The 14,790-nt window shown below is 55.6% G+C and overlaps 1 protein-coding gene and 1 long non-coding RNA gene across 7 annotated transcripts; one reads left to right on the forward strand and one right to left on the reverse strand.

Annotated features, from left to right (window-relative positions):
- Positions 1-1,707: 1,707 nt before the first annotated feature.
- On the reverse strand, positions 1,708-10,921 carry CALM3 (calmodulin 3). 6 transcript variants are annotated; one of them, XM_081515579.1, is made up of 6 exons: positions 10,728-10,921; positions 6,475-6,505; positions 4,136-4,279; positions 3,879-3,985; positions 3,363-3,498; positions 1,708-3,279 (listed from the first exon to the last, which is right to left on the reverse strand). In XM_081515579.1, the coding sequence occupies exons 1-6, from the start codon at positions 10,728-10,730 to the stop codon at positions 3,251-3,253; spliced, it is 450 nt and encodes a 149-aa protein (XP_081371705.1). In that variant the 5' UTR covers positions 10,731-10,921; the 3' UTR covers positions 1,708-3,250. The 6 variants fall into 6 exon arrangements, with proteins under 6 accessions (XP_081371705.1, XP_081371702.1, XP_081371701.1 ...); XM_081515576.1 differs by having other exon boundaries at positions 3,879-4,010; positions 4,086-4,279; XM_081515575.1 differs by having other exon boundaries at positions 4,058-4,279.
- A 342-nt stretch (positions 10,922-11,263) lies between these two features.
- On the forward strand, positions 11,264-12,326 carry LOC145515360 (uncharacterized). The gene is made up of 2 exons (XR_014060857.1): positions 11,264-11,708; positions 11,805-12,326. It is a non-coding gene; the product is annotated as an uncharacterized LOC145515360 (long non-coding RNA).
- The last annotated feature ends 2,464 nt before the right edge of the window (positions 12,327-14,790 follow it).

Below are 14,790 nucleotides of genomic sequence, written 5' to 3' on the forward strand. Positions count from 1 at the left end.
CCCAGATTCCACTGTTTTGACTCCAGCCTCAGCCTAGCCTTCCCCTTATCTCTGGCCTGTTAGTCACTCAGTCGTGTCTGACCCTTTGCCACCCCATGGACTGTAGCCCACCCAGCTCCTCTGTCCATGGAATTCTCCAGGCAAGAATACTGGAGTGGGTTTCCATTTCCTTCTCCAGGGGATCTTCCTGACCCAGGGATCGAACCTGAGTCTTCTGCATTAAAAACAGATTCTTTACCATTTGAGCCACCAGGGGAAGCCCTCTGGCCTACCTGAAGTCATTTTTCAAAAGAGATTTCGTATGTTTGGCTGTGCTGGGTCTTTGTTGCTACGTGTGGGCTTCCTCTCGTTGCTGAGATTGGAGGCTACTCTCTAGGTGCGGTTCTTGGGGCTCTCAATGCAGTGGCTTTTCTTGTGGAGCACGGGCTCTAGAGTGCGGGCTCAGTAGTTGTGGTGCATGAGCTTAGTTACCCTGGGGGCACATGGGATCTTCCCCGATCAGGGATCCAGCACTGGCAGACAAACTCTTAACCACTGGACCACCAGGGAAGTCCCGCCTCCCTGGGCCCTTTTTTTTTTTAAATGACCGTTTACTCTGAAGCCACAGGAAAGCCCCTGAGTTTGGGCCTCACCAGGCTTCTCTATCCTCCCAAGGCCAGGCAGAGGTGAATAGGTGGCTTTTTCCTCCACTGAGCTGTTTCTGCTCACCTCCTGCCTGGTCCCCGTGGTCAAAGGGACAGTTGCTCAGATATTAGACTGTGTCTACTGACCATTCACTCCCGCCCCTGAGAGGGAATCAGATGGGTTTTGTAGCTGGGGACTGGGCCTCCCCACCTAAGATTTTTTTTGATATGGACTATTTTAAAAGTCTTTGACTTTGTTACAATATTGCTTTTTCTTTATTTTAGGATAATTGCTTTACAGAATTTTGTTTTCTGTCGAACCTCACATGAGCTTGTTTTTGTTGTTGTTCTGGCCTTTTGGCACTATGTGGGATCTTAGCTCTCCCTCAGTTGGAAGGCAAGGTCTTAACCACTGGACAGCCAGGGAAGTCCCATGCTTTCTTTTCCATAGCTCTACTTACCCTGGGGAAGTTGAGCTTTCTAGGGTTTCTAGTAGTTGTTCTGAGCTTTAGTCCTTTGTCTCTCAGGACTGACTGAAGCTGTAAGATCAGGAACACATCTCTTTTCTCCCCACTATGTTCAGTTCAAACTCAGCACTTAGCCTGCCGATGGGCACTGGTCACCTTGTAGCCAGAGGGCCCTGTCAAGAATCCCCCACCTGGCCTGGGCCTCCCGTCTGACCCGGCCTTCCGCTGTTCTTGGATGATGTCCTTCCTCCTCCTGCACAGCAGGTGACCATCCTCCACCTTTCAGCTTGCCACTGGTTTGTCCCCAATCCGGAATGCTCCTGTGACGCGATGGACCTGCCTCAGGCCTTGGGCCTCACCGTGCGGTCCTGTGTGTGACTGAGAGGTGGCCCTACTAAGGCTGGGTTGGTCTTGCACACGCGTGCAGGCGCCGAGCACTCAAAGCTGACAGGCTGGGACTTCCCTTGTGGCTGAGACTCCACATTCCCAGTGTGAAGGCCCCAGGTTTGATCCTTGGTCAGGGAACCAGATCCCACAGCAGACAGATTCTTTTGGGGCAGGGCTTTAGGCCTGTGCAGGGAGCAGGCCCAGAAACCAAGACAAGAGGAGAGGAGTAGTCAGGTAGTCACTGTATTTTATTGGAAAACATTGATATATATTTTTCTTCACAGCTTGAACACAAATATTGCCCGGTTTGAAAAAAAGAAAAACCAAAACACTCCGAAAACATCCACAGCTTCACGCCTACCTGCCCGTACCCTCAGCTCTTGGCTGGGTCTCCCGCTATGCCCTCCCCCCTTCCCTGGAGGCTGGGTGCCACAGGGTGGACGAGAAGATTCTCAAAGCTGGGCAGGTCCCAGGAAAAGCCACTTGATCAACCTGAGGGGTGGGGTGGGATGGGGGTGGGGGGCAGGTGAAATGAACGGAAAAAGGAGAAAAAAAAAAAAAAATCCAGACGACCGAACTGCCCATGTTGACTCACTTGTCCCAGAGGCAAAAGTCAGAAGCCAGGTTGCGGATCATGCTCTCCGCTGGGGAGTGTGGGGGCAGGCAGGTGGGCGCACAGACAGCACAGACGGGGCTGGGGAGCCGGCGAGTCACCACGGGGAAGCGGAGGGGCCGGCGGGCGACAGGGCTATTTTATTGCAGGTACGTTCTCTTGAGCGCGTGGTGGGGCACATCCTCCCTCTCCCCGCCCTTCAGCTAGCCCGGCATGGTTTCAGACAAAATTAAGAGTTTTAAGGGGTATAAAGAAAAAACGGAAGGATGAGTAGCATGTGACAAAGCGGCCAACCCCACGTGCGTTCCCAGGAGGGGACCGGGATGCGGGTGGGAGGGAGCGGCGTGGGATGTTAGCACCAGGACAGCTTGAGATCGCTTCGGGAACACGGGATGGGGGCAATGCGCAGGGCACCAGGGGAGCGGTCCCCACTCGCCCCACCTCAGGGAGCCAGTCGGATGGTTTCAGAAGAGCGGCCAATGGGGTCTGAGCGCTGCCCAGCCTGGCTGGCCTCCTCACGTGCTAAGAGCATGCCAGCTTCCAAGTCTCCCTCGCCCCCTGGCCTCCTCCTGGGCCACATCCAGTCAACACCACAACTCCAGGCCCTCCCCACCACCCTCAGTCCTTCTGGAATGCCCCGCTCGGCACTCCTGCCCTGAAAGGCTCTGGGATGGGCACAGGGTATCACAGGCTGGTCACATGCAACAGCAAAAGGCGTGCTTCTCGCGCCCGGCCCTCCTGAGGGCCTCGGCCCCTCCCCAGCAGGTCCCGGGACAGCACTGGCGGCCACCCCAGCACCCCAAAATAAGATGACAAACGAACAGAAACAAACCAAAACAGACGAGAGCCACCTGGGCTGGAGGAGGGCAGAGGCCCCTCGAAGGGGACTGGGGGGCTCATCTTATGAATGCATCAGGCCTTGGAAGATGTGAATGGAAGGCGGGAGGGCCGAAGGAAGAGATGGCGGGGGCCGGGAAGGAGACTCGGGAGGAAGAGAAAGAGCAATCATGCAGCTTGGGACAAATCTTTTGTTGCTTTATCAGATTCTCAGTCCATCAACTGGTGTTTGCTAAAACCGGGATAGGCAGGGAGTGTTGAAGAGAGTGCGCGCGCGGGGAGAGAGATCAAGAGAACGGGCATCACCAGCTGCCCGGGGGCCTTCACTTTGCAGTCATCATCTGTACAAACTCTGTGGAGGGAAAGACAGGGAGGTCAGCCAGAGAGTGGGGCGCCCCAGGCCCCCACGGGCACGGAGACGGGCCGGCGGCTCACCTTCATAATTGACCTGGCCGTCCCCGTCGATGTCGGCCTCCCTGATCATCTCGTCCACCTCCTCGTCGGTCAGCTTCTCGCCCAGGTTCGTCATGACGTGGCGCAGCTCTGCGGCGCTGATGTACCCGTTGCCGTCCTGCGTGTTGGGGGACAGACGAAGGCTCTGAGTGTGAGGTGTTCGTCTGCCCGGCTCTCTCCTGGGGGGCAGTGGGGAAGAGACCCCAGCACATCCGTCCTGGGTGTCAGGGGACAGACAAAGGCTCCAAGCTCGAGGCGTCCGTTTGCCTGGCTCTGTCCTGGGGGACAGTGGGGGAGAGTCCCCAGCGGGGGGCCTGTCAGTCACCTCCCTTGGCACAGGCAGGGGCTTCCTGCGGTGGCAGAGCAAGTTGGCAGTGGGGCTGGCGCTGGAACCTGGCCTCCGGAAGTGGGAACTCCGGTTAGGCTGGGTGTCCTGCGACCCCACCTGTCCTGCTGTCTGCCGGAGTCCCAGAGCCTCTTGGGGAAAGGCCTGCTCACCTTGTCAAAGACACGGAAGGCCTCTCGGATCTCCTCCTCGCTGTCCGTGTCCTTCATCTTTCTGGCCATCATGGTCAGGAACTCGGGGAAGTCAATGGTCCCGTTCCCTGCAGGGGGGGGGGGGAAGATGCTCTGTGCCTGGCCTGAGGACATGACCCCAGGGCCCTGGCAGAGGAGACGCTGGCCATCCACCCCGCAGGGCGGCACCCCGGGGGCGCTGGGAGGGGGCTGCCCTCCCACTCTGGGTGCGGGCTCACCATCTGCATCCACCTCGTTGATCATGTCCTGCAGTTCGGCCTCAGTGGGGTTCTGCCCCAGGGACCTCATCACCGTCCCCAGCTCCTTGGTGGTGATGGTGCCGTCCCCGTCTTTGTCAAAGAGGGAGAAGGCCTCCTTGAACTCTGCGGTGAAGAGGACAATGAACCAGAGGTGAGGGCACGGGAAGGCCTGTGAGTCAGGCCCTCCTCAAGAAACCAGGAGGTCCGATGCCAGCCCAAGCCTCCCGCCTCTGTACTGGGGACGGGCCCCTTCCTTCCTCCCATCACCTCACTGAGCACCTGCTCAGTGACGGGGAAAGCTGCCTGTCCTGCCCGGCTCACTGAGGACACGGGGGGGTGGGGAAACGGGCTGACGGTGACCTTAGATCCTCTACATTTCTTTTTGGTCCCTGACTTCAGTCTCTCCCTCGAGTGATGAAACAGACCAGTGTCCTGGAAGGGAGAAGTGTCCAAGGAAGTCTCCATCTGAAGTGTGCCAGCCAAGGTCAGCTGGCCAGGAGAGGAAGGGCAGGAGAGACTGCAGGATGGCTCCGGGCACCACGGCATCGCGCCCGATGGGGACTACCAGCCCAGCTCTCAGTTTCCAGAGGAGCCACGTGGGGTGGAGCGTGGGGGCGGCCGGCAGCGGAGCAGGGCTGATGGACTGTGTGTGGGGTAGGCGGGGTGGGGGGTGGGGGGTGTGGAAGGAGAGGGGATGGCTGCCAAGCCAGGAGGCCGAGGAGCTGGGGGTGCTGAGTGGGAAGGCCACAGCTGGAGCCACATCAGGAGCGGGAGGAGAAGCACGTGGCTCCTGCCCTCCCACTGGGCCCATTTTGGCACCTGGTGCTCCCTGCCCCCAAACCCTCAGGGAACAGATGCCTGGCAGCCTATTCCCAGAGGGTGTGGGCTGGGGTGAGGCGGTGGACAGTTTTCTAATGGGGATGGGGGTGGAGTGGGGGTGGGGTGGGAGGTGATGTGGAGCATGTGTTGGTGTCAACCGAGGGCAGAGCTGGGGCTGTGGGTGGCCGGTATGGGAGCCACAGGTAGAGCCGAGAGGCTTTGCCCTCGCCCAAGCCTCTGGGCCCTGTAGACCCCGAGTCTCCTGTGGGATGCTGGCACCTCCCTGTGCCGAGGCCTTGTTGTTCTCAGGGGTCATGTGGGCACTCTGCACTCAGGATCACTGAACAGCAAGGCAGTTCTCTGGTTTGCCTTGGTGGGTCTCTGTAGCCACCCACCCGGGGCCAAAGTTCAGAAGTTGAAAATGTGGGGGGAGCGGGGAGGAGAGGGGAGGAAAGAAGAGAAGGCAAGTCCACTCCTGCCTCCCCCCACTTCAGAAGCTGGGCTTTCTGTGCTTGTCACATGCAGCCTGTTGAACCTGACAGTAAGGCCAGGGTCCAGGGGCTACTTTGTGCGGCCCATGGCTGTGGGACTTAACTGGGAGCTGGTCTCTGTCCTTAAGTAGTAGCTCACAGTCTGGGGGGGCGAGAGGGACAGGACACGGAAACCGTCTCAGCACACAGTACTTCCTGTAGCTGAGGATTACTGGGCTTTAGGGGAGCCTACAAAAATTAATTACATAGGACTCAAGGACTTCTTTAAGCTTACTGGGAGATATGTGATTGTTCCTTTGTTCATTTAGCTATTTAGCCAACAAAAATGTACGCAGCAACCATTATGTTGTAGGCACCAAAGGTACAGCAGGGACCAACACACAAAAAAGCCCCCCAGTAAGGAACTCGTCTAGTGACAGGTAGATGCAGCCGGCAAACATCAGAGATTAATTTCAGATGGTGAGAAAGGCTATTAAGGAAACAGAGAGGGATGGAAGGCTGTTTATTTGAGACGGGGTCAGGGAAGGCCTTTCCAAGATGACATTTGAATCAAGACCCAAAGGAGGAGAAGGAGCTGCCTGGTGCAAAGAGCTGGGGGAAGGCACTTCCGGCCCAGGAAGAAGCGAGTGCAAGCAGGCGTGCAGAGGTGGGAGTGACGAGCCCTCTCCTGGGTGGCTCCTGAAGTGGGCCAGGAGCCCCGCAGGGGAGTTCACCTTCTAAGCCTAACTGGTAGGAGCCAGGAGAGACGGCCGGGCTCACCCTGCAGCCACCGATTAAAAGGCCCAGTGACCCCCTCGCCAGGAGAGGAACACAGCCCTGCCGCCTGATGAGGGCCTGGCTCAGGACTGCGGGGTCTGGTGTCACTCGTGTGCTCTCATACACGTGAGTGTCTCTGTCAGATGCTCCTCCTGGCTGGAATAAGACTTGGCTGGGGATGCAGAGGCATTCGTGCGGCAGGGTGAGGGGAGGGAGAGGGAATGGGGGAGGGAAGGAGGGAAGCAAGCTCACCTGCGATCTGCTCCTCGGTCAGCTGGTCAGCCTGGAAAAGCAGGAAGGAGAAAGTTAGTCACAGGCTGGCACATCTTTCCTTGCTCAGCCCGGCCCCCGCTGGTGCGGCCAGCTCCACATGGCAGCCCATGTACCTGGGCAAGGGCGGTCATGCCAGAGCCAGTACTGGGATCAAGTCTGGCGATTCGGGAGGCTGGAGACCCAGGCCAGCCTGACCCAGGGCCCGACGACACCCTCGATCCCAGGGTCTCCAATCTGAGCCAGTGCTCTGGAGCCAGCCCCAGCCTAGCCGCATCTGCGCCAGTGTCGTCACGGCCGCTGGGAGCCCCAGAGGCTGAGTGAAGGGAGCAGTTGCCCTGGAAGCCTAATCAAGCAGCTCTTCTAGAAGGCTCCAAACTGAAGCAGGCCAGGCCCAGGGTAGGCAGCTGGCTCTTTCCTAGTTTCTATGTCACCAATTTGGAAGCACTAGGTCCAAGCACTGTGGACCCAACTGGTGTCTGTGGAGTGCCTGAAAGAACCCCGGGCAGGCAGGGGGCAGCCCCCACTCTCTGGAGCGGGCACCATTCACTCCACTGCTCCTTTGGGGCAGGAAGGGTGAGTGTCGGGGAGGTACTGCAGCAGGCATGGCGCTGGTGGCAGAGGCTGGAGCACTCAAGTCAGCTCCCCCTGCTGTGCTGCAGTTGTTAACCCCTGCTGGCCCCGGCCACACTGGGGACTGGCCAGTCGGGGTTGGGCAACCCTTGCTGCCTGCCAGGCTTGGGGTCGGGGAAGAGGAGAAGCAGAGGCCAGCAGAGGGATCCTCTGGGGGAGGAGCCATGCAGGGGTGGAGGGGCTGAATCCCAATGTTTAGCTTTAGGCAGTAAAAGAGGAATTTTCTTTGGGGTCCGTGAATGCTGCCAGAAGACATGGCTCGCCCTTGGACCACTGCCCTCTTCCTTCATTCCCTCTTCAGCTAGGGGAAGGGGCTCCAAATCTACAGCAGGCTTCCAGCTCTGAGTCTGACAGCCCCTCAAACTAAGGCATGCTACTGTGTGTACTAGCGTTATTCTACACAGAGGTTCTAGAACTTCCTTGGGAATCTAGCAATAGCCCCACCCCCACCCTTCTGCCCCATCCCAAATGTGAAGACCAATCACATTAGAACAAATCTGACATGTCCTTTTTCTTTCTTTCTTTTAAACATAAAGGAAGAAGGACTCGAGGCTAAGCCCCAAACAGGCAGAACAGGAGGGGAAATCAGGGTGATGATTACAAAAGGGAAATGGCTAAGGGAGAGGGAAGCAGGAAGGTAGAGAAGGAAACACACCACACATGCCCATTCTGGAAAAGTCCAAAGTCTAAAGGGAAGGTTAGGAGGCCAAATGGAGATACTTCTGCATCACTTCAAAACCGACTCAGGGCGGCCAGGCTCCTGCGTGCCAGCCGGGCAGCCCCAGGCCCACGAGCCCTTTGCTCCTCTGCTTCCCTTGGCTTCTATGAGCAAAGAAGCCTGAGCTGATCGCCTAGGTCCTGACACCCGAGGAAGCTGCTGGGGGAAAGTGAGAAGACAGGATGGGCTTCTGTTACCAAGGCCAGGCAGTGCCAGGGGCGGGGAGGAGGGCTGGGGGGAGGGCTGCCCTCCCCCAGCTTTCATCCTTTCCCCTGGCCTTTGTGGTAAGGGCTAGCCCAACCAGGGCCCTTCGCACCCCTGCCACACCACCCTGGGCAGCACCCGCAGGGGCTGGGGGCAAGGAGGCTGGGGCAGGTTGCAGAATGCCCGAGTGGTGCTGAAGGCTGGTGTCCACCGCTCCCTGCCGCCAAGCTGCAAAGCGCAGAGGAGGCACCGCCACTGTTTCAGGCTTGCTGCAAATAGGCGTGGCTCTGCCTGTAGGGCCGTCACACTCCCTCCCTCCCTCTTAGGAGACCCTCTCCTCTGCGTGGGGAAGGAAAAGGGCCCAGCTCCCAGCTAGAGATCTCAGAGCAAGGCTGCTGCCCAGAAAACTGATCACTGCCAGGGATCCCTTCCTTCTCAGGGCTTTTTCCCTTTCCAGATCTGCAGATTTGCAGCTTTCACCAAAAACTATCTGCAAAATAACCCAGCTGGTCCCCTGCTTCCCCATCCCTTTAGGCTCCAGCAACAGGCTGGACAAGAAAGAAAAAAAAAAATCCTGGGGTGGGGGAGGGAAGAGGGTATTATTTCTCTGCCTTGCCCCAGCCCCCAGCCAGTGCCAGAAAGCAGTGTTAGATGAGATCAGAAACCAAGGCCAGGGCCCCTCACCCGGGCCAAGGAGGAGCCACAGAGCTCAGGCCAAAGTCCAAAGCCAGTTAACAGTGACTTGTCCCACCCATACCTTCCTGATTACAAAGGGAAAGAGAAACTAGTGGGGCCAAAGCTCAGGTATTATTTGGCAGGTGGGGGCCTCCTGGCTCCTGTCAGTGATTCGGCACCCCTTTAGCAAGGCTCTGCTGGGGGAAAATGGGGTAGCGGCGAGAGGAGCCATCAGGCCTGTGTCAGCAAGTATGAGATCTGATACACAGCAGCGGCTGCCTGTTCTCCCCAGCCTTGCCAGGGAGGATGGCTGCACACGGTTCCGAGGCTGAGCCTGGGGGGGCTGGGGGACTGTGGGTGGCAGGGACCAGGAAAGAACTAGTCTGCTGGTTTTCTCTCAAAACACGAGCTGTGGGAATTAACAGAAGCACTCAGGGAGGGCCCCGAACGGAACAAGTGGCCCTGGGGCTGATGAAGGGGTCCCTCTGGAGGTCCTCTCTGCAGCCCCCACCCCGAGGCCATAGGAACAGGCATGCGATTGTCACCGACGCCACAATGTACTGCACTGTCATTTGGCACAAATGAGGAGATGCAGAGCGGTGTGTGGAACTGGAGACCAAGATAAAACCAGCATTCCTGTTTGGAAAAAAACAGCTCTCTGGGTCTGAAAGGGGCAGCGAGCAGGTGAGGTTCAAGGCTTTAAAAGCTGGCTCATTTGATGCCTCCCAAACTTTGCTCCTCCCCACCCCCATTTCATGCGGCTTCAGTGCGCAATAGAGGCCCCAACAACTCCGCCCACCTGCTCCCACTGCCCGGTGCCTCCTGCCCAGCCCCATTCTTCCTGGGAAAGGGACCCTTGAGCCACTCCCTCCGGCCTCTGCAGCCCACTCCCCATCCAGACTGAACAGCCTTTGTCCCGGCTTTGCCCTGGAAACTTCCAGAGAGCTACCCACCAAATCCACCTCCAACCCCAGGCCCACCTCGGCTGCCATTCATTTTCTTTAACATGTCCCGGATCTCCTTCCACCTCACCTCCCACCACAGAAGCCGAAGTTCTCTCCCACCCCTCACTTTGGAAACGCACCTCCTCATGAACCCAAACACAACACCCTCCTTCCCCCCAAAAACCCCAATCTCCCTTCCTAGTTCAATAGTCTTAACCCACTAGGAACCTCAGAACCTTCTCTGGCTGCCCCTCACATCAACCACGAGGAGCCCTGTCCCCCCACCACTGACAAGCTCGCCATCCCTTTTTGACCCCTTCCCCGACCCCATCCTTTTCAGTCCCCGTAGGCTTCCAGAGCACCTTCAAAAGGCTTCCAGAGCATCCTCTAACCTTGGCTGCCACCCACCCCAGGCTCTTCCTTCCAGAGCATGCACCTCACCCTCCTCCTCCCTCTGCAATGTCGGTCTTTGGAGAACCCCCCTTTCTCCCCTCAACGGTCTGATCTGCAGAAGCGACCCTCTTCCCTGCCTCCCGGGAGGGGTCCCCCTCCACCCTGGCCCAGCTACCCACCACCCCCTCTCAGGGAGTTCCCCAGCAGCCCGGCTTCCCTCCGATCCCCCTTCTTTGCCTCCTATTAGGACCCAAAAGCCTTTATCAGGGCACAAATCACCTCCTTCCCTAGCCAATGGCTCTTACCTCGCCCCCCTGGAATCTTAACACTCCACCTTAGCGACCAAACGCCCCATCCTGGGTCCAAGAGTCCAGATGCTCCATCGGCTCAAATGCCCCCTTGGAGGGCTCAAGTGCCCTTTCTGGGGTCTAGACACCCCATCTGGTGCTAACTGTCGCTTCTGGAAGCCCCCAACTCCCTTTGGGGATCCAAACCCCCCACTGTGGGCTCAAATGCCCCCGATCGAGGGGCAGAGAAGGGTCCAGAGGCGCTCCCCGGGGCCCAAACGCTCCCCCCCTCCATTCTGAGTCCACTCGTGCTCTCGGGGGTCCTGCTCCGCCGTGCTCGCCTCAGTGGCCCCAACCTCGGCGGCCCTCAGTCTCACTCACCATGGCGAGGGCCAGGTGTCCGGAGCGCGGGTATCAAGGTTCCTCCGGCGGCGGCAGCAGCTGCAGCAGCTCGAGCTCCGCCGCGCGTCTGCGCCTCCACACTCACTGCCTGCAGCGCGCGCCGCCGCCGCCGCCGCCGCCCGCCCCAACGGTCCCTCAACGGCCGCCGCGCGCGCCCCGCCTCGCCCGGCCCCGCCCCGCCCGGTCCGCGTGCCGCCGCACTGCGGCTCCCACGGATCCCTCCGCGCCTCTCTCCGGACTGTCGGGCCCGCGACTCTTTCACTCCTCACAGGGTTGGGTTTATGGCCGGCCGCGCGCGCGCGCGCACCCGCCGCGGGACTACTTTCCGTCACCATGCGCCCCGCCCCCTGTGCCCACTCTACTTTCCTCCTCGGCGGAGGGGCACCGTTCGGCTGGAGCGTGACGCGTCCCTGTGTGAGACGCGCCGCTATTGGGCCCGGACCACGGCGGAAATGAGAGCGCGGTACCGATTGGTTCGGCCTTCCCTGCAATGCGTCAAACTGGGGCGAGCCACTGCGTGGTGGTGGTGGGCAGCCTGAAATGTTTGACTGTGTGGAGCCGTGAGGCGCAACGAGACGAAGGGGGAAATTGTGTGACTGTTAGAGAAGCAAATATATCGTCTTCGTGGTCAGGAAGTGATAAAAAGGGTGGCGGAAGATGCAGAAGTACTTTCTTGGTTCTCCCCTCTGACAGATGGAAGATGGTGCAATCCAAAATGCTGGTCTGGAAGCCCCGCCCCCAACTGGGCCCTCGGGGTGGCGGGGTCTTCAAGGTTCAGCTTTTATCCTGAAAGTTCCGCTCATCGCCCGTCGGGGCATGTGTCTGCACCGTGAGACACACTCCACAGGTGTGCGAAGCCCCTGTCCTCGCTTCACTTCACTTCTAATCGGTTCAGGGTCTGTGAAACGGACTGTTCCAGGACAGCCCTGGGAACAAGGCATTAATTCAGTCATTCATTCAGTAAGCCTCGGTGGGGTGCCTGCTGTAATTCAGGGACCTGTGCTTGGCTGGGCGGGGGAGAACAAACTTCCCAACCATTGTCCTGCTGTCTTGTAGACCACCTGAGGCTTGCACTCCTTGTTCCAAAGTTCCAAGCACAGAAGGAAGAAGACTGGGCAAGTTAACTGAGACTATTTACTGGCGCTCAGAAGCGGCACCCCCACCTCCCCAACTTCTCTTGTTTTGAATTAGGGCTATATTTGCGTCTGTGCCCTGCCCCCTCTTGGTGATTGGCTGACGAGTGGCAAGTGAGTCAAACTGGACCAATCTTTATGTTACACCTGGAACAGGATGTAGGCTGAGCCAATGAGAGGTCTTCCCTGGGATTTTGGATCTAGACTTTTGGGGGCAGGAAGTCTTTTGTGTGGTGAGGCTGTGGAGAAATAGGTCTGGACCTATCTATGGCCTTTTCCACACCCAGAGGAGAGAATAAAACTGATTCCAGGGAGAAGCAATGAAGAGGTGGAGTGAGAGAGTCCTGTTGCCAGTCCCTTCCCTGATTCCAGCTTGAGGCCAGCTGCACACCATCATGCTAGGATTTTGATTATATGAGCTATTAAAATGTCCCTTTTATCCCAAGCTGGTTTGAGTTGAGTTTCTGTCACCTACAGCCAAAGAATTTGTGATGGATATGAGCCAGGTTAAACTCTGTCTTGGTCATCAGCGTTGGCCCTGAAACAGAGAGGGCCAAGGACCCAGTCGTCATTGGCTGAACAAATAAGCAAAGGAAGTCACACTCATGCTCTCTCTTTCTCTCTTCTCCTTGTCTCTGAGTCTCAATTTATACCAGAAAGACCTTAACTTCTGAATTACTTAGTCCATGAAATGATAGATGTACTACTATCAGCACGTTTGAACACTTACTGTGTTCCAGGCACCATTCCACCTGCTTTGAGTGCATTAATTCATTTAATTCTTACAACCTCCCTATGAGTTTGTTACTTTCACTTTCCACCTTTTGAAACTGTTTTATTGCCACTGGAATTAGATGAGCTCGGAGAAGTATAAAGCCTTGACCAAGAACAGGGAAGTGAAGTAGCTTGCCTATGGTCACACAGTAGGAGGCAGAGTCAGGATTTTAACCCCAGCAGTTTGACCGAAAACCCCACACTCTTAACCACATTAAACTACCAGTGGGAGAAATCTTACTTGTTTTCCATTATCCATTTTCCCTGTTTTCCAGCCTAGTAGAATTTTAGCTGGGCGCATTGCCATCCTAAGTAAAAACAACATTTCCTAAACTTCCTTGCAGTTATGAGTCCTCATTTGATGGAATTCTGTCCCAAAAGGATGTGAGCAGAAATGATACATGAGACTTCTGGGTATACCCTTAAAGGGAGAGGACATATCTTCCCTTTTCTTCTTGCCTGCTGATAGGGCGGCCATGAGACCAATGGTGACCATACCCACCTGGGACTTTGATGATTTTCCTGAGGAGAGTCTACCTTTCCTTACCTAGGGACAAACTTTTATTTGAGAGGGAAATAAACTTCTATATTGCTTAAGCCACTGGTATTTTGGATCACTTGTTTATAACATATACATGTCCTCTCTTTGGTTACTGCCCTTGTTTTGGTGGAAGCCGACTCTTGTGCCTAATTTAGTGAGAGGTCATGTGGCTCAGATGTTAACCAATCAGCGTGTCCTACTTCCAAACCTCTGACTGCTTCAGAGCCAATTGTATGACTTTTTCTCTCTCTCTCTTTTTTGTATTGTTTGCATGTGTGACATAATTTACACTCAATAAAATGCTACAGATCTTAAGTATGAGTGAATCTTAAGTACAAGTTGAATCTTATACTTAAGATCTTAAGTTGAATGAGTTCTGACAATAGTGTACACCCATATAACCACCACCCAAGACAAGTTACAGAACACTTCCATCACCCCAGAAGTTAGATCCCTGTGGCTCTTTTCAGTCGATTCCTGTTCCCCTCAAGCAACTATTGTTCTGGCTTCTGTCATTGGAGATTAGGTCTGCCTGTTTTAGAATTTTGTAGAAATGGAATCCATATAGCATGTGTTTTTCTGGTCTTGGCTTCCTTCACTCAATGTAATATTTTTAAGCAAAAGTTGCATGGACCATACTTAACACTAAAATACATTTTTTGTTGATCTGGAACTCAAATTCAACTGGAGTCCTGTATTTCTAATTGCTAAATCTGATGATCCTAATCTCAAAGTGCTTTCTTTCCAGGATTGGGAAATGATCTTCAGTGACCTTACAGGGGACCACCTGGATTTCCAGGCTTTGGGGTGTCCTATGCTATAGCCCGGCAAGAATTTGACAGCAGCTTCAAGTGGTCTGAACTTTAGGAATGATCAATAAACTAAAGCTCAACCCCATTATCGTCAAGGAAATTCAAATTAAAATCACAATAACACACCAGTTCACATCAATTGGACAACCACCAACCCCAATAATACTCTGTTGCTGGGCCCACCCAGCATCTGGTGACCTTATTATTTCTCTGACTCCCTACACTTTCCCCTTCACTTTGTCTCTTCCAGCCACATCAGCATTTTGCTGTTCCTTGAACACATGTGGCTGATTCCTGTGTATGACCCTCTGTATTATTTCCTCTCCTTCAAATGCTCTCCCCATAATAGTCATGTGGTTTGTCTCCTCCTTAGCTTTGTTCAAGTGACACGTCCTCAGTGATGGCCTCCCTTGATCATCCCATTTAAAATTGTAACCCAACACTCCAAATTCCCTTTCCTTTGCCTTATTTTTTCATAGGTGTGACCGCCTTCTCAAATATGATATACTTTTCTTATTTATTCTATTTACCATTTGATTCTCCCACTGGAATACAAGCTCCATGTGGTCTGGTCTTCTTTTTTTTAAATTTTTGTTTATTTATTTATTTACTGTCGCCTCTGCTGGGTCTCCCTTGCTGCACGGGCCTTTGTCTAATTGCTGAGAGCGGAGGGCTACTCTCTGGTTGTGCTGCATGGGCTTCTCATTGCAGTGGCTTCTCTTGTTGTGGAGCACGGGCTCTAGAGTGCTGCGGGCTTCAGTAGTTGTCATGCCTGGTTTCAT

This window comes from Giraffa tippelskirchi, chromosome 7, assembly GCF_054371585.1.
Source record: "Giraffa tippelskirchi isolate mGirTip1 chromosome 7, T2T-mGirTip1v1.2.pri, whole genome shotgun sequence".
Lineage (NCBI taxonomy): Eukaryota > Metazoa > Chordata > Mammalia > Artiodactyla > Giraffidae > Giraffa > Giraffa tippelskirchi.